The sequence below is a fragment of the Triticum aestivum genome, chromosome 1D, assembly GCF_018294505.1.
Source record: "Triticum aestivum cultivar Chinese Spring chromosome 1D, IWGSC CS RefSeq v2.1, whole genome shotgun sequence".
In the NCBI taxonomy this organism is placed as follows: domain Eukaryota; kingdom Viridiplantae; phylum Streptophyta; class Magnoliopsida; order Poales; family Poaceae; genus Triticum; species Triticum aestivum.
Genome location: NC_057796.1, coordinates 420,630,254 through 420,648,342, shown reverse-complemented (window position 1 = coordinate 420,648,342; position 18,089 = coordinate 420,630,254). Strand labels below are relative to the sequence as shown.

General features: G+C 45.6%; 1 protein-coding gene and 1 long non-coding RNA gene across 2 annotated transcripts; one reads left to right on the top strand and one right to left on the bottom strand.

The window, feature by feature from the left end:
• Nucleotides 1–3,432: 3,432 nt before the first annotated feature.
• Nucleotides 3,433–5,484, bottom strand: LOC123172408 (uncharacterized). Its single transcript, XR_006485575.1, has 2 exons — nt 4,994–5,484; nt 3,433–3,916 (listed from the first exon to the last, which is right to left on the bottom strand). It is a non-coding gene; the product is annotated as an uncharacterized lncRNA (long non-coding RNA).
• Nucleotides 5,485–6,275: 791 nt separating this feature from the next.
• LOC123172399 (uncharacterized) lies at nt 6,276–9,310 on the top strand. The gene is made up of 5 exons (XM_044589388.1): nt 6,276–6,500; nt 7,122–7,310; nt 7,396–7,604; nt 8,288–8,977; nt 9,073–9,310. The coding sequence occupies exons 1-4, from the start codon at nt 6,356–6,358 to the stop codon at nt 8,609–8,611; spliced, it is 867 nt and encodes a 288-aa protein (XP_044445323.1). The 5' UTR covers nt 6,276–6,355; the 3' UTR covers nt 8,612–8,977; nt 9,073–9,310.
• Nucleotides 9,311–18,089: the final 8,779 nt, after the last annotated feature.

Below are 18,089 nucleotides of genomic sequence, written 5' to 3'. Positions count from 1 at the left end.
TTTTTCTCCACTACGACCCGTCAGCGGGTGCTCTCAACTTCCCGTCTTTCTTACGGTCCTCACTGTGCCATCGCATCAACTTGGCATGCTCTTCGTTTCTGAACAGACGTTTCAACCGTGGTATTATAGGAGCATACCACATCACCTTCGCAGGAACCCTCTTCCTGGGGGGCTCGTCGTCAACATCACCAGGGTCATCTCGTCTGATCTTATACCGCAATGCACCGCATACCGGGCATGCGTTCAGATCCTTGTACGCACCGCGGTAGAGGATGCATCATTAGGGCATGCATGTATCTTCTGCACCTCCAATCCTAGAGGGCATACGACCTTCTTTGCTGCGTATGTACTATCGGGCAATTCGTTATCCTTTGGAAGCTTCTTCTTCAATATTTTCAATAGCTTCTCAAATCCTTTGTCAGGCACAGCATTCTCTGCCTTCCACTGCAGCAATTCCAGTACGGTACCGAGCTTTGTGTTGCCATCTTCGCAATTGGGGTACAACCCTTTTTTGTGATCCTCTAACATGCGATCGAACTTCAGCTTCTCCTTTTGACTTTCGCATTGCGTCCTTGCATCGACAATGACCCGGCGGAGATCATCATCATCGGGCACTGGTTCCTCTTGATCTTCAGCAGCTTCCCCCCTTGCAGCATCATTGGGCACATCGTCTGGTTCCTCTTGATCTTCAGCAGCTTCCCCCGTTGCAGCATCACCGTATTCAGGGGGCACATAGTTGTCATCGTCCTCTTCTTCTGCGCCGTCTTCCATCATAACCCCTATTTCTCCGTGCCTCGTCCAAACATTATAGTGTGGCATGAAACCCTTGTAAAGCAGGTGGGTGTGAAGGATTTTCCGGTCAGAGTAAGACTTCGTATTCCCACATATAGGGCATGGACAACACCTAAAACCATTCTGCTTGTTTGCCTCAGCCACTTCGAGAAAATCATGCACGCCCTTAATGTACTCAGAGGTGTGTCTGTCACCGTACATCCATTGCCGGTTCATCTGCGTGCATTATATATAATTAAGTGTGTCAAAAACCATTACAGAACATCATGAATAGATAATTAAGTGACCAAATTAATAGAAGTTCATCATCACATTAAAACCAAAGTACATACATAGTTCTCATCTAACAACATATATATAGCTCTTCAGAGCATCTAATTAATTAAACCATACATTGAAACTATGTAAAACATTTCAATGCGAAAACAAATGCGATCATAATCGCAACCAAGGTAACAATTGATCCAACGGCATAATGATACCAAGCCTCGGTATGAATGGCATATTTTCTAATCTTTCTAATCTTCAAGCGCATTGCATCCATCTTGATCTTGTGATCATCGACGACATCCGCAACGTACAACTCCAATATCATCTTCTCCTCCTCAATTTTTTTTATTTTTTCCTTCAAGTAATTGTTTTCTTCTTCAACTAAATTTAACCTCTCGACAATAGGGTCGGTTAGAATTTCCGGTTCAACCACCTCCTAGATAAATAAAATCTATGTCACGTTGGTCGGTATATTTGTCATAAACAATAAATGAACCAAATAGTTATAAAAAGATAATATATACCACATCCGAATCATAGACAGGACGAGGGCCGATGGGGGCGGATACCAAAACCATCGCACTATGTAATAAGAAGGAATAATAAAAGTAACAAAATTAGACAAGTATCTATCTAAAGTAAGAATTTTTTCCTTTCAGAAAGAAGATAAGAACAAGAGGCTCACCACGGTGGTGCTGGCGACGAGATCGGCGCGGGCGATCGACGGCGGTGAAGACGGGGATGGGACGTGACGGACCGCTAAACCTAGACAAATCTCGGGGGAAATGGAGCTCGGAGGTCGAGTTTCGAGAGGAGAAAGATTAACTAGTGTGGCTCAGACATTTCATCGAACACCTCATGTGCATAGGAGGTGAGCTAGAGCACCCAAATGCCCTCCCCTCGCCGGCCAGAAAAAACAGAGCACTGTGGAGTGCTCTGCTGTGGCGATGGGGTATATATAGGGAACTCATTGGTCCCGGTTCGTGGCACCAACCGGGACTAAAGGCCTTTGGTCCCGGTTGGTGCCATGAACCGGGACCAATGACCCCTTTAGTCCCGGTTGGTGGCACCAACCGGGACCAAAGGCCTTGTGCTGCCCCGCGTCAAAAGTTTAGTCCCACCTCGCTAGTTGAGAGGGATCGAGAGTGGTTTATAAGCGCTGCTGCGCCCACCCTCTCGATCTCCTCTCAACTGCAGGCTTTCGGGCCTAACCGTTCTCTTTGCCTGTGGGGCCTACTGGGTCTGCGGGCCGGAATCCTGGCCCATGGATGGGTTTCAAGTCGTATTCAGGCCGTGGTGGCCCAGTAGGTGGCATAATTTTTTTTCTCTGTTTTTTGTTTTCTCTTTTGCTTTATTTGTTTTGTTTTGTTTCTACTTACAACAAAAAACTTAATTATTTTATTTCTAATTACTTATGTATTTTACTTTAATTATTTTATTTTTATTTATTTTACTGCTGCTATTTTTATTTAATTTATTAAGGTTTATTTATTTTAGTTACTATAGTTTATTTTATTTTATTTTATTAAGTTTTATTTATTTTATTAAGGTTTATTTATTTATTTACTATAAAAAATGAACATAGATGCGCCTATAGAGAAAATTCAACCTAAATTCATAGTAAATTTCTATAAAATTCAAAGAAATTTACTGTGAATTTAGGTCAAACCCTGTATAAGGGCATCTATTATCACTTTGAGATGAGCTCAACAAGGCAGAGAGGGACGGGCTTATAAACTGGTGTGAGCGCCTTTCGGTTGGCAAGGTGGGACTAAACACTGGCCGCAACTAGGACTAGCCCTTTAGTCCCGGTTTGTGGTATGAACCGGGACTAAAGGGTTGTGGGCCAGTAGCGTGGCCCATTGGTCCCAGTTTGTCCCACCAACCGGGACCAAAGGGTCGGGACGAACCGGGACCAATGCCCCCACGAGGCCCGGCAGGCCCCTGGCCGCACGAACCGGGACCAATGCTCACATTAGTCCCGGTTCGTGACTGAACCGGGACTAATGTGAATATTGCTCTGTGACCAAAGCCCAGTTTTCTTCTAGTTGCACTCCTACAAGCATTAATACTCAGATGCTAATAATCAAGGCAAAATTACACTAAATACCATGAGGCGAACAATTGATCAAGCACAAACACATATTGGGAGCTAGAAGCACACCAAATTTTGCAAACACGCATGCTCATGTTCTCTTCTTCCTGGTAATAACCAAAAAACTGCCCACGGATATATAGCCACATATTCCAAATCAGTGAAAACCACAATAACTTGTAGCAGATCAATATGGTGAAGAGGCCAGAAAAGGTCAAGACAGGTTTTTAAACTGCATAATCAACTTTGAAAATTCAGAGTAACCATAGGATCAGGAACAAAAAACACATCAGATTTCATTGCTTATGGGTGACGAACTGATGATACATTCTAGTTCACCCGTGCCATGGCAGGGCGACACTAACAGACAAACCTGAAAATTTATTTACAAACAAGATTGTAAGATAATGTAGATGCCTAAATCAAACTGAAACTACCCTTAGGAATATTTTGTCAAACAAAGTAGATGTAATGGACAAGATTGCCAGTTGCAAAGTTGTTCTGTTCTCTGAGCTAATTGCCATCAACCATTGATCGATGAATCAATCATCTTTGGATGCTCCTGAGCTGCTACAAGTCAGAAACCAGAAGTTCAGGAAACATGTTTTTTGGCGCCTTCCTGATGCGACAGATAAATTCTACACTGTTGAGGTCTACACTTTTCTAATCAGGGCACACATACCTGTTCTTCTCCTGAAAAATAGCTGCAATTTGGAATAGTTCAAGCACAGAAGTAGTCTTCTTGGTCCGAACATGTGCCTGTTATTATTCATGAAGAAATGTTATTAGGCAGGAACATACAACAGATGAAAACATAGAAAGAGATCTAGTGGCAGATACTTGTATACATCAGATCCAATGCTTTTACGTAAAACAAACCCCTTACATTAATTGATCAATGGTGATCATCATAATTCACACTAATTAATGGTCAAAATAAAAATCTCACTCGCACTACTGAAAAGCATGCCTGTGAAATACTCGTACACACTTGTCACTTGACTCTAAGACTACATAGTTGATAACTTGTCACTCATCCATTTCTTCCTTTGCTTCATCTGCTTTGCTCAGCTGAGTATATAAGACCACAGTCAGCAAGACTACACTATGGACGACCTTTCTTCCTTCTGCTTCGACCACTTGAGCGCACAACGCATCACTTGAGCGCATCATCCATTTCAGGTCGACGAGCCATCGAGACGACTTGAGCTTGAGCATGACATGCTTCCTGTCTTGCTTCGAGCAGCTCCAAAGGCGGCTTGCTCACATATGAGGGATCGTTGAACTGCATGGTGTCAACTATCCGCTCCACCTCCGGACTAAGTCATTATTGCTGATTCACGACAGATTGCCTAAAAGTAATAGTATGTTCTAAGCTTATCCACTTCACCAATGGTGATGGAACTACATCGTCACGTATCCAACCAACACTACATCGTCTCGTATCCAGCCAACAATATGTTTTAAGTTTATGACATATGTCTGACGAGTCAAATACTCAAGGCTGTCTTCACTACCAATTGCCTAAAAATGACAGGTACTCCACCAGTCTGAATTCTGAAGGTTCAAGATTGGTAAGTTCTTTAATAAAAGTTTGGGGCTCCTCCCATAAATTAAGTGCACACCCAAAGAGCAGAACCGTGATATAATAAAACATGTATGTAGAAACAGTAACAAAACGTAGTCATATAATTACGCTCATGATGCTATACATCACTGTGGACTTCAACTTGTTCACCAGTCGCGGGACAATGATCGCTGTTCGCAGCAGTATCATCGTACAATAGAAGCCCATCTGCAGGCTGAAGACCATCCACGGGAAAAAAAGCAATTTACCTATAGGGTCATGCATGTGATCGAAACTGAAACTCCAAGGCGAGTCTGCTGCAGCGAAGCTTAACAATTCAGGAATGGACGAGTCAACGACCTCGACGGACACGAGCTAGCGAGGTGGATCAACCAGCCGATGATGGCTCTCATGCCCAACAATCTGAAATTCAAGAAACAATCAGGGCCCATGGAACTGAACAGTTGGTTGCCGGTGTACAGAGGCAGCGCGACGACAACAACACGAGGGTGGCACGAGGGACATCCTGAAGAGGAGAGTGCAGGGCCGGCGGCTACGGCAACCGCGACCACAAGGCTGACAAGGAGGGGAGCGGCGGCGTCCACAGCCAGGACTTCGGCCACCGCAACCACGAGGCTGACGAGGAGGGGAGCGGCAGCGGCGAATCAAGATATGGGCCGGCGATTTTTCTGAGAAAGGAGAGAGGGGAGAGATGGGATCGGGGCCGAGGGCTGCGGGGGAGATGGGGGGATGTGTGGGACGTGAGTTCGTGGGCGGGTGATTCGTGGGGAGAGGTTTTTTCTTTTTGAACGGAAACGAGGGAACGGTGGAGGTCGGCTCAGGTTTCTTTTATTGATGAACCGCTTGGTTCTTTTGTTTACTTGCTTTTGGTTTTTGAGGGACTGTAGTATTGAAAAAAAATCCGTGGGAGGACGTGGGTGGGAGGAGCTAGCGATAGGAGGGGGGCGATGGAGGTCGAACCATCACGACGTTCGATCCTCCTTTAATAGTAGAGATATGCGGGACCCATCTGACAGAGGGCAAAAATTCAAAGTCCAATGTAAAGAGTAGCAATAGATCAATTATGATGTAAGGAGTGGCAAATTATCAAAGTGCAAAGTAACTGGTGGCAAAAAATCAAAAAAACCCCACTAACTTGGTGCTAGATACATCCATTCGAGGGGCAAGCTTTTTTAAAAGGAGGGAGTACTTGTTTAATGTTCTTTAAAATGCTTGATTAACATTTTTCAAATACATGTTCAACTACACACATTGTATATTTTTTGTATCCATTTCTCATATGTATGAGAAATATTTTCTCTATACACCTTTAACATTTTTCAAATACTTGGTTCACATGTTTCTCAATTTTTTTTATGTAAAGTTCTTTTGTGTATTTGGTATATTTGGAACTACGAACAAAAGTAAAAAACCAGAAAAAAAGGAAAAAAAAAAAAAAACGAGGTTGTGTCTCCCGCTCGTCTGGGCCGCCCCAACTCGTGCGTCCCTTTAGGCGAGGGTTCCCGGTCACCCCTATGTCTCACCCCAGCCGCCGCCCCGCTCCGAGTTAGGCCCTCGACCTCCGCCACCGATCCCAGCCTCCGGACGGGGAGCGTCGCTTCGATTCGGCCATGCCTCCGGAGACCAGCCTGCTGTCTGTGTCTGATGTTAGCCTGGAGCGGCCAGAGCTTTCGGAGGTAGCATGGGAGACGAGGCTCGCTCTGGCTGAACGACCATGTCCGCTGGTGGTGAACCCTGAACAGAGGGCCCTTATTGGTGACCTCTGCCCATCCCTATCTGTGTTTCAGCATGCAAAATTTTCATTCAGATATGATTCCTGATGTTTAAGCTGCAAAATTCCTGCTCTTCGGGTACAGTAGTGTATACCACATAATTACATATAGAGGTACTGATTGATTGCTTGTCTGCTCGCTCGTATGACTCCTCATGTTTAAGCTGCAAAATGTTCTTCAATTGGACGTAAGCTAGAATCAAATTCCCAAAATATACTTTGCTATTTGTTTGATTCTTCGATCAATAGCAGCGTAGTATATCTGCGACAGTTCTTAGGAGCAGCGCTAATATCTGAGAGTTCTTAATAGCAGCGCTAATATATCAACCCTGCTGTTCTTTCACAATTTTAATACTCCCTCTGATCCATATTAATTGTTGCAGATTTAGTACACTAAAATCAGTGACGATTAATACGGATCGGAGGGATGTACTAAATCAGCGACGATTAGGGGGGGGGGGGGGGGGGGGGTAGCATTTATTATGTCTATGGTTTACAGAATTTGCAAGCTTTGTAGTTCTTATAATCCTATTTGCTGGTTTCAGTTCCAACATGTTTTTTTCTATTGGCACGATGAACTGATGGCCTCTTCTTGTTGCCCTCAGAGCCAGCTATGAAAAATTCAGACAAGTATATGCAAGAAATCAGAGAGTATTGGAAGAAGATCGATGAGCTAAATGCAACCCTTCCTGAGAAGGATCAGTTCTTCACTGTTTCTATTCAACCTCGATGTCCAGAACCAGCTTCCTTTTTCACGTACTACAGACTCTATGCATTGGACAACACCAATCCAAGTGAAATTTCTACCATTATCATCTTCAATTAAGCATCTATATACACTGCTGTACTGCTGAATTTTATTTTCTGTACTTCTTTCAGCTCCCCTTACAAGCAAACGATTCACAGAACCGAGAAAAGACTACCCGGTATTGACTATGCTCCAAATATTCTCATTCAGATATTTTGGCGACTTCCTGGGTGATCAGAGCATGCTAGTATATGGGTTCATTGCTATCCGGGATGAGTTGGATTGTCTGCGCAATTACATCTTCAACTGTCCTAGAGAGCAGGCGCACGAGATAACACCGGTCAGTTAATGTGATTTGAGTAAAATATGATCATTTATTTAAGTTTTCTCTTCAAATGGTGACAGGATCTTGTTAGTATAACTAGAACAGAGTGTCGCTCTGTAAGCTGTTCGAGTGCACACACAGCCCAAACGTGTTCGAGTCTCAGACTCCGCGGGGCGCTCAGGTCATTTCTTCTATAAAAATATGCTGTCAAGGGCTAGTCCTAGTTTGTCTCATTTTTTAAATCTTGTTAGAATAATGCTGCTTAGAAGAGCCTGCCTAGAATTAAAACTGGTGTGTGTAATAATGAATTGTACAACCAATGCGGTCAGGGTATCTTGGTTTGCTATGTGCATATTAAGAGCATTGAACGGTAATGAAACTAAGATATGATATTATTAAATTATGTGCATATCGTTCAAGTTATTCTATAGTAATACTTCAGATGATAGTCTGCTGTCCTGTAATCTACGAGGATGCATTATGTACTTATATACATCAGACTTTATATATGTGCAAGGAGCAGGAAATGTGTTGGCTGGCAACACCTCAATGCAACATGTCATTATAAAGTAATGAGTTGGGTGTAACAGTAGTGCTAGTTATACTTGAAATTTAAGATCCCTGATTCCTGCTGGCATTCTCTTTCTGTCATTCAAAACATTACCGTTGATTGAGCATTTCTTTTGTACTTAAAATAGGATTCCGGGACGTTGCCGCTCATATCTCCTGTTCGTGGGAACTCTATTCTCGATGGTGTTCTTCTTGAGTACAGCCTGAAGGTCAAGTCTAATGGCAGTGACAACGCTGAGATGGATTATGTATTAGCTGATGGTTGCATTGAATATACAGATCACATGATTGTGCGTGGCACTACACTGAAGTCGAGGCTTTTTGGCAAGCTTGGCCCAGTGGACTTCCATTATGCTTTCCTTAGCCAGGGTATCGAAGCAACAGTTGACATTGAGATTCCAATGGCTAGTCCAGCTTGGGGCCTGAAGGCAGTGACTGCATTTACAAGTTGACTTTCAGATGCAATTGTGCTGTATGATGGGTCTACTGATTCTTCTCCTGCACAATCAGTGTTCCCTATATCATCAGTTGTTACTGTTCAACTGGGTCATGAGCTAAAGCTTAATTTTGGCATCACCTCTAAGGATACTGTGCGCAAGGGGTGTGCGAGGAGGTTTGTGCCCTGGAAAGCAGCGTCGGCGCAGTACCAAAGGCCTGATGTTGTGATGGATGGAGAGCCGGAACCAAAGACATATTCCCGTTTCCTCACTTTCATTTCACAGAAATGTTCATTCGACAGTGGTAAAGTCTCAGTCGGTGACGAGTTCAAAGCTGAGGTTACAGTGACCTGGTCTACCATGGGGCCGTATTGATCGGTGGTATGTTTTCTTCCTGCACCAGTGGTTATGTAGTCTTATGAAATTAGTTCTACCCTTCTGTGTCTTGATTTTCCTTCTTTCTGTGTTAACGCCAGCTGTCTGACTGCGGTGAAAACTCCAGCGCGAATTAATGAATGGATGATGTGTGGAGTGCAAACGGCAGATATCCTTGTTCCAGTTCAAGTTCTACCATTATTCTTCTTGTTAGTCATCACTTGGTAGACGGATCATACTTTAATTGAATGTACCGTGCGCCATTTGGAGTACTCTGATCCAGCTTTACCTTTGTGTATATATGTTGTTCTGGTGACTCCTGATTTGATACTTCGTACGTAGAACTGTCTCCTTGCTTTGACTGGTTCTCTCTTGTTGACGTTGAAATCAAATATCGAAGGGTTGATTTTCCTTTTCTGAGTTGGAGAATGTTTGAATTTAAGGGTGTTAGTGTCTGCTTTTAGGCGATGGAATTAGCTGCTTCATATAGAAGTTGACGACGATCCCTTTCGTATCTATTCTGGCTTGCCGCAAATAAGAGGTGTTGTTTGGAGATTGATAGATCATGGATCACTAGCAAGAATCATGTCCATGTCGCCCTTTCGCATTGGGGTTTAACTATGATATAGTTGATCTTGATTTGGATGGACTAGAGAGGTCAATACCGCCTCCGGGACCATTGCTCTCCTCAATTTTTCCTTCATTTCTCTTTAGAAAAGAGACGCTTTGCTTGGCTTTAATGAACTGAAGCCCTTAAGGTTTACAGGTTCAGCAGTAATAGAAAATGTAAGTGCTACTACAAACCCTCAAAAGGGCGGGTGGTTCAACAGCCCACACACCGATACAAACCCAAAGGGCCCTATGCTCAACTGCGAAACAAAATGGAGGTGATGATCGATCAGTGGACATTAAAAGTTTGCGTCGAACGTCTTGCCTGATAGGGCTGACGGCTTCGTGTTATAAAGACGGGAGATCGATCCCACAGGAACGTTACAGAGTTGGTTTGATGTTTACATGATCTTGAAGAACAAGGAAAGCTAGAAGGAGTCGGGCCCAACTACCATAACAGAGAGGTCCTATGCTAGTACGTAACTAGAGTCCTAGTACATGACATAGTTTAACATCCTCCCTTAATCACAACCTTGACAAGTTGAGATTACGCTTGAATGATTTAAAGCTTCTAGTCGGCAATGCCTTTGTAAGACCATCTGCAATATGATCTTTTGAATGTACAAACCTTATCTTCAGTTGTTTGTTGGCAACTCTTTCTCTGACAAAATGGAAGTCTATCTCAATGTGTTTTGTTCTTGCATGAAAGACCGGATTTGTAGAAAGATATGTAGCATCAAGATTGTCACACCATAGACACGGAGATTGAGTTTGTCTTACACCAAGTTCTTTAAGCATGGACTGCACCCAGATAATTTCTGCTATAGCACTAGCCAAGGCCTTATACTCTGCTTCTGTACTTGACCTTGAGACTGTAGCATGTTTCTTTGCACAACAAGAGATCAAATTTGGCCCATAAAATATTGCAAATCCTCCTGTTGACCTTCTATCATCTGGACAACCCGCCCAATCTGAATTAGAAAAAGTACTGACAAGTGTGGAAGATGACTTGCTAAACGTTAGACCAATGTCTGGAGCATTTTTCACATATCTTAAGATACGCTTTGCAGCTGTCCAATGAGCTGTAGTAGATGCATGAAGAAACTGACACACTTTATTCACAGCAAAGGAAATATCAGGACGAGCAAGAGTCAAGTACTGAAGTGCACCTACTATACTTCTGTATCTGGTGCTATCCTCTTGATTCAATAGCTCTCCTTCTGCAAGTGACAACTGTTCTGTACTGGACAAAGGTGTTGGTGATGGTTTGCAGGCTTGCATGTCAACTCTACTCAGAAGATCAGTTGCATATTTTTCTTGAGAAAGATGAAGACCTTCTCTGGTTTTCTTCACTTCAATGCCAAGGAAGAAGTCCAAGTCTCCTAAATCCTTGAGAGCAAATTTGGAGTTTAGGTCTTTTAGCAGCCCCGTCACTGCCTCATTTGATGAGCTTGTGAAATGATATCATCAACATATATAAGAACAAATATAGATGTATTTGGCTTATTATAAATAAACAAGGAAGTATCTGACTTGGAAGGAAGAAAACCAAGTTTTTGCAGCTTTAAACTCAATCAAGAATACCATGCCTTCGGAGCTTGCTTCAGACCATATAATGCTTTGTCAAGTTTGCACACATGAAAAGGTGCATTTTTGTCCTCAAAACCAGGTGGTTGTTTCATATACACTTCCTCTTCCAGGTGGAACAGAGGCTCCAAATGTCACTAACCAAAGCGTTTGGGGTCACGGGCGATGGAGAACAGTCCATGGAACTTGCTCGCGAGAGGGACGTGACAAATTTGCTTAAAGTTCACCTTGAAACTTGATACAAACTGTCAGAGAAAATCGTAAGTTTCATATGCAAAGTCTTCAGTTTCAAATATTAAAACATAAAATTTACTGTGCACTCGTGTGGGTTCCAACTACTTTGCGAATCGCGAGAAAAACAAGCGGCCATGTAGGGCTAGGCAGGTGCATGCTCCCTCACCTGCTTACCCCTGCGAATTTCCGGTCAATTCAATTTCCCAACTGCTAGCCACTCATCGTATTTGATATGTTAACTGCTTTTATTTTCCTTTGTGATTCTTTTTCCGATAAAAGACATTTTTATTGATTCATAATATAGTACCGAGGGCTACGATAGTAATGAACCACACCGGGCTCTACATAACTAGGATACACACAACCAACAACACAAACACACACACCCATAAGATACACCAACAAAGAGCTAAGTCATGCAAGAACAAATCTATACACCTCCAAACAGTTTCGATCGTGCTACCTCCAGGGGACAACTCAGCCAAACCCTAGCCGTCGCCGCCTCCGATCTCCCTTCCTCTTTCTTTCCTCGTTGCCGCCGAAGGAAGCCGGCGAGCGAAGCTCGTCCGGCGGACGGCGGACGGCGTTGGCGGGCCCGTGTCCTTCCTCCATGAGGAGGCCTCCGGCTGATGCGCGACGATGCCCCTAGGCACCATGCGTGGAGGCAGAGTCTGGGTGCTGGGGCGGTGGCCACGCCACCACGGCTGTGAGGGTGGGGAGACTGTGGCGACTGGTGGCGGTGGATCAGGGGTTCCACTGCCAAGATTCGATATGTTGCTGGTGGTATCCGCTCGAGCACTGGCCCGCGGCCCGGGGCGGTGGGTTTGCGTCTAGGGTGGCTATCTCCGCCGGCGAGGTTGGGGACCGGAGGTGCGTTGGGCATGGAGGGTTTGGGCAAGGCCCGGATGTGATGCCGATGGTGTTTGGGGTCATCTCAATCCGGCAATCGGCGCGCATGGTGTTGGGAACCTGGTAGGTTGATCCTGGATCACAAAGCGGCGGCTCTGGGCGGCGGTCCAACGGGTCTTTGCTTCGGTGTGGCGAGGACGGTCAGACGTAGTCGTTGTTGGTGGCGGAGAGGTCGACAGCGTTCGATGTCACCTTTTCATCGTCGATGAGCGTGTCTCTCCTTCCTGCAGTGGTGGACTCAGGCGACAACCTGCTCCCCCATCTCGGCTCCGGTGGTTTGGAATCCGGTCACGAGCCAGAGCGAAATCTCCGCTCGGCTTGACGATGCTGGCAGCACCGACGCATGAAGGTGTCACATCCTGCTTGGGGGCACCGTCATGGCCCTGATCATGTGCCCCCTCGAGCGTCTGGGGAAACCCTTGTTCCGGTTCACTGGAACAAATGGGGATAACGTCACGACGTCATTCCCTTCATGAAGGCGCTTTGGCTGTTCACAGAGTCCTCGGTGCTGGATATTGGGGCGCCTCCTGTGCATCTTCTTCTTTAGGCCCGGCAAGACAACCTACTTGTTGATCCTCTAGGCACTATGTGTGTGGAGGTACCTTGATCCAGTCAGTTTTGTAGTCGTTGTTGTGATTTGGATGTGGCTTGCAACAGTAGTGATGCGGTCTATTTGCTCTATACCATGTTTTCCTTGCCTTCTTGGCTGGAGATATGGCCAGGCGAGTTCTCTTACTCTCGATTGTAGTAGGTGTGTGGTTTCTTTCTTTTGTGATGTTGTTACATGTAGTAGTGTTCATGCATACCAGTGATATTCACGTGAGTGGGTTGTTGTGATGTTGTTACATGTAGTAGTGTTCATGTATACTGATGATGTTCACATGAGTTCTACACAAACACCACGATTACCTGCAAGTAGGTCCATAACCTCTTAAGCAATGAAGCACACTCTTACAAAGGGGCCCCACAAACTACCCCCGAGCCTGAGGCCGCCACAATTTCTAGGGAGTTTATTAATTACTGCTAGTATGAGGGAACATTTTGCCCATCTAGGCCATGTTATAAAGGTTCGTGTAACATGACAAACGAAACCAACACAAAGTGCTTAGCTACTTAAATGTGCATACCGCCAACCCTCATGTACACGCCAAAATCAGGCACAGCTGACTCTGGGACAACGCTGAAATCCCATACATCAAGTAACTTAAAGTCAAATCCTCGACGCATCTCATTTTCAGGAAATCTCGCCGTGCAAAACTCCGTGACCAGTCTACTTCTCCGACTAGAAGCGGCATGTCAAGTGACAAGCTTACATTTCCTAGACTAAATACAATACTGCTAGGTCAATTTGGAATTGTTTGCCAGATATTTATAAGCGAGCAGTAGGCACATGAGGTGACTCGTCTAGATATTCGGCATATTTCATATGTAAAATATTAAAAAAATCATTGGGATCCTGGCATTCCATATTTACGAAGCAAATGCTCTCACGTGCATTGTCAATCTCTTGTCATCACAACTACAACTTTTTTTTAAATGTCGGTTGTACTCACGACCTAAATAACAATACATGTGGCTACGGAGGCATTAGTAAAGTTGGTGTCCCTCCATCCATCTACACCCAGTGCATAAATACATTGCATGCTTTCATGCTCGACGGCTCACAAGAAAACTTCAGCTGAGAGGATAACAATGGGAAAGGATATAGTCGCCGGTCAGGAGGTAGAATAACAGAGTCACCACCCAACAAGATCATTAGGGAATAGGAAGCATCAAGAATTTGAGCGGTACAGTAGGCCAAGGAGCGTCGGTGTGCAGTACCGACATACACATCTCTCTTACTCATCTACCGACTTAGAGTCATATTGCACCAAGTCATGTTGGTGATACCTGAATAGCTTCGGAGAATTCGACGATATCCATGCTGGTTGTGATGCCTTTACACCAAGTCGTGTTACCGACGTAGCTACTTCGGATTGCCGCAGATATTGATAGGTCACGGACCTGCTATATGTGCACAGTCCGAACCACCGCTTGGGCGCCCTGCATTTTGTAGGAGATTTTGGCGTGCGCTGCACCTCGTCAGCTCAAACTCAGACTCAAAGGCTTTGCTCGAACGCCTTGTAAAGTGGTTTTTCAACTCCTCCAAGGCTATTTTTCCAATTAGCACAGTACCAAGTCTAGCTTACGCAGTTCAAAATTAAGGAATCCAAAGTACACAAGCCTCGCAATAATGAACAATCACAACCGAAGTACATTTAGCTAGGAAATATTTAAGCCCAACTTTAGCAGAGTGCAAATCATATTCTGGTGTCACTCTCACAATCTAGTTTCAGATATGTATTTCAAAATTCAAGTAATATAGGTTTGCATGCGATCAAATGTTAAAAGAAGTTAGCATGTTTGATTGGATTTTATTGAGGGGAATGCCTTGTAGTGCACTTTATTCATTTGAGATACTACATCCCGAACAAGAGAGCTAATGGGATCTCCATCTCAAACACAATGGGACTTAAGGTACTTCAGTTACTGCAGATACCACGAAACGTTTTGCTGGCACTACTAGTATATCACTGCCAGCATGGGGACACGTTTTGCCCAGCTAGGCCATGTCCTTCGAAAGGTTCGGGTTGGATGGCCAATGGAACCAAACCAACACAGGGCGCTAGAGCGCTGAGATGTGCACAACGTTAACCCCTTATGTACATGCCAAAATCAGGCACAGCTGATCCTGGAACAATCTTACCACCCAATACCACCACCATTGCCGGCATCCCCGCCCTTGTTGCTGTCCCATCCACCACCACTCACCTTGTTCCTGGAACTGTCGCCGCCACCGCCTTGGCTCCTGCTCCCTTCGGCCTCGTCCCAAGATCCTTCCTTCTTCGAACCACCTTCTAAAATGGCATGGGAGAGAGACTTATTGCTTTGATGGATTGTAAAATTAGCATAAGAAATGCCCAATAGACAAAGACATTGAACATACTGAAGCCGGAGAAAATTGATGGATGCCAGGGGGGCAAAAAAGGTGAAAGCGCTGAGGCTAAAACAAAAGTGAGTCCTTTTCAGTCATTGAAGTCAAGGATCCTCAGTGGTCATACCTAAGCCTCCGGTTCCTTTTGACGAATTACAGCTTTCTCTTTCCCCATGATCCTCCTTCGGTACCAGCGGTAGTGTCGGCAGGAGGAGCACACCTCTGACCCAGGATAGGTGATTTATTGCCACTAACCGAGGATAGACGATCCATTGCCAAAAGATGGCTTGTTTTGATAAACATCGGGCCCCACCACCAACACACGGGGCGACACACGCAGGGCGAGGGAAGCGGGCGCGGCAGTCGTGGTCACCCTGGGGGCGGCCTGGGTACATGCGTCAGCGACTGCCGAGTGGCCGGCTCCATGGCTTATTCGGTTGTTAGCGTGCGCCGGTTTAGATTATGTCGGGCACCTCTCCTTCTCTGTTGCTAGGCCGGTGGATGGTCGTTGCTCTCCGGTTCCGACCAATTTTGGTGTGCTGTTGGTGGCCTGTTAGCAGGTCTTTTGGGGAGGCTGGTTCTCAGTGTGTTCGGGTCGGAGTCATGTTGCTCGGTTCATCCTGTTTGGTATTACCTTGGTCGGCATGCGTTCATCTGATGCCCCTTAACGGAGAGTGAGTTACAGAAAACCACCACATTGACGCCCAGATTTGCAGAAAACACCGTTTTACGAATTTCTGTCAGAAAGCACTGATTCTCGGCCTAATCTTTTGCAAAAAATACTAATATGTGGCTTAGGCCATTTTAATGATGATTATGACACTTGGGTCCCACCGGACAGGGTGATGTTGCTCTGCGACTTCTGCCTCGACCCGATCTATGCGCCGTCGTCCGTCCGCGCCGTCGCAGGCGGCTACCGCGCCCCGGAGGTGGTGGGCACGCGCGGATGTGTACTCCTTCGGCGTGCTCCTCCGAATTCTTCTGCCTCCCCAACCCCTTCCTTCGGTCGGTATCAGTTCAGGATATGGCCGCCGGAGTTCCCTCCGTCAGGACCGTGGCGCCGCCTGCTACACACGGCAGCAAGCACCAGCAGCGGCGGCGGGCGGTGGCGGGAAGCCAAGTGCTTGCCGCAGCAGGAGTCCGGGTGCTCTGGGGAGGAGGCATGTGGCGTCGAGCCCGAGCGGCAACCCCTGCCGCACCATGCGGCAGCGCCATCGGGCTGGCGTCAGTGGGAACCAGAGCGACGGCGGGCTGCACTATTGCAAAGTAGACCAGTCAAACGAGTCTATGTGGCTTTTTTTTACCGAGTCAGCTTCTGACGAGCAGGACCCACATGTCATAATCATGCCTAAGCCAAGTATTAGTGTTTTTTGCAAAAGATTAGGCCGGAAATCAGTGCTTTGCAGAGATTCCTGAACAAAGGATGAGTGTAAGATAACCCAACATGAAGATAGTCATTGACAACGTATTTAGCAGATAATTACTGGGAAAATTCCTTCGGATAGTTCATCTGGCCTTTTGGTTGCATTTCTTGGCTGCAGTTGGACTTTGTGCCAAGAATATGCAACGGGTCATCTAGTTTTATAAATAGCGATAGAATTTTAAAAGGAATTAGCATGTTGGGTTGGATTTAATGCTCTACAAATATGTATTACATATTAACCGGGGTATCTCATCTTCAACCCATCTAGGCCCTAAACCCATCCATCCTTGCCACGGATTCCATGGAGCCCAATTAAAAAACAAATTTAGAAGCTTTCCAGCGGGAAAAAAACTACGACTGAAAATATTTTCATGTGTAGGCTACACAAAAAAGACAATATAAATAGGATTATGTGCGTTTTCAATCTCTTGAAATACAACTGCAAGCTTTTATAAATGTCGGTTGTACTCACGACGTGAACACTCAAATCCTAGATAACAAATTAACAACGCATGTGGCTTACAGAGGTAGTACAACCTGTATCCACCCGGGATCCAGCCATCTACACCCAGTACATACGGGTGAGGGAGTCCTGAATTAGGGGGTCCTTGGACGGCCGGACTATATACTTTAGCCGGACTGTTGGACTATGAAGATACAAGATTGAAGACTTCGTCCCGTGTCCGGATGGGACTCTCCTTGGCGTGGAAGGCAAGCTTGGCAAATACGGATATGTAGATTTCCACCCTTGTAACCGACTCTGTGTAGCCCTAGCCCCCTCCGGTGTCTATATAAACCGGAGGGTTTAGTCTGTAGGACAACAACAATCATACCATAGGTCAGCTTCTAGGGTTTAGCCTCTACGATCTCGTGGTAGATCAACTCTTGTAATACTCATATCATCAAGATCAATCAAGCAGGAAGTAGGGTATTACCTCCATCGAGAGGGCCCGAACCTGGGTAAACATCGTGTCCCCCGCCTCCTGTTACCATCCGCCTTAGACGCACAGTTCGGGACCCCCTACCCGAGATCCGCCGGTTTTGACACCGACATTGGTGCTTTCATTGAGAGTTCCACTGTGCCGTCATCATAAGGCTTGATGGCTCGCTCGTTGTCAAGGACAACATCACTTCTGGGGGAGCCCTAGCTGTAGGCCAAACTCTCCGACTAGGCGACTTCATCATGACCGCCCGTTCGGCCGTTGCGCCGACGATGACCTCTCGGGTCATCAAAAACCTCCTCCACATCGGCTCGGGATTCGGCGAGCAGATGGATCCAATGGAACTCTCCTCCTTGAACGAGCTCTTGGACCGCATCGCCGCTTTGGGAGTCACTACGGACTATGATCAGATTGGGCTTAAACCCGACCAAAGTGAGATTA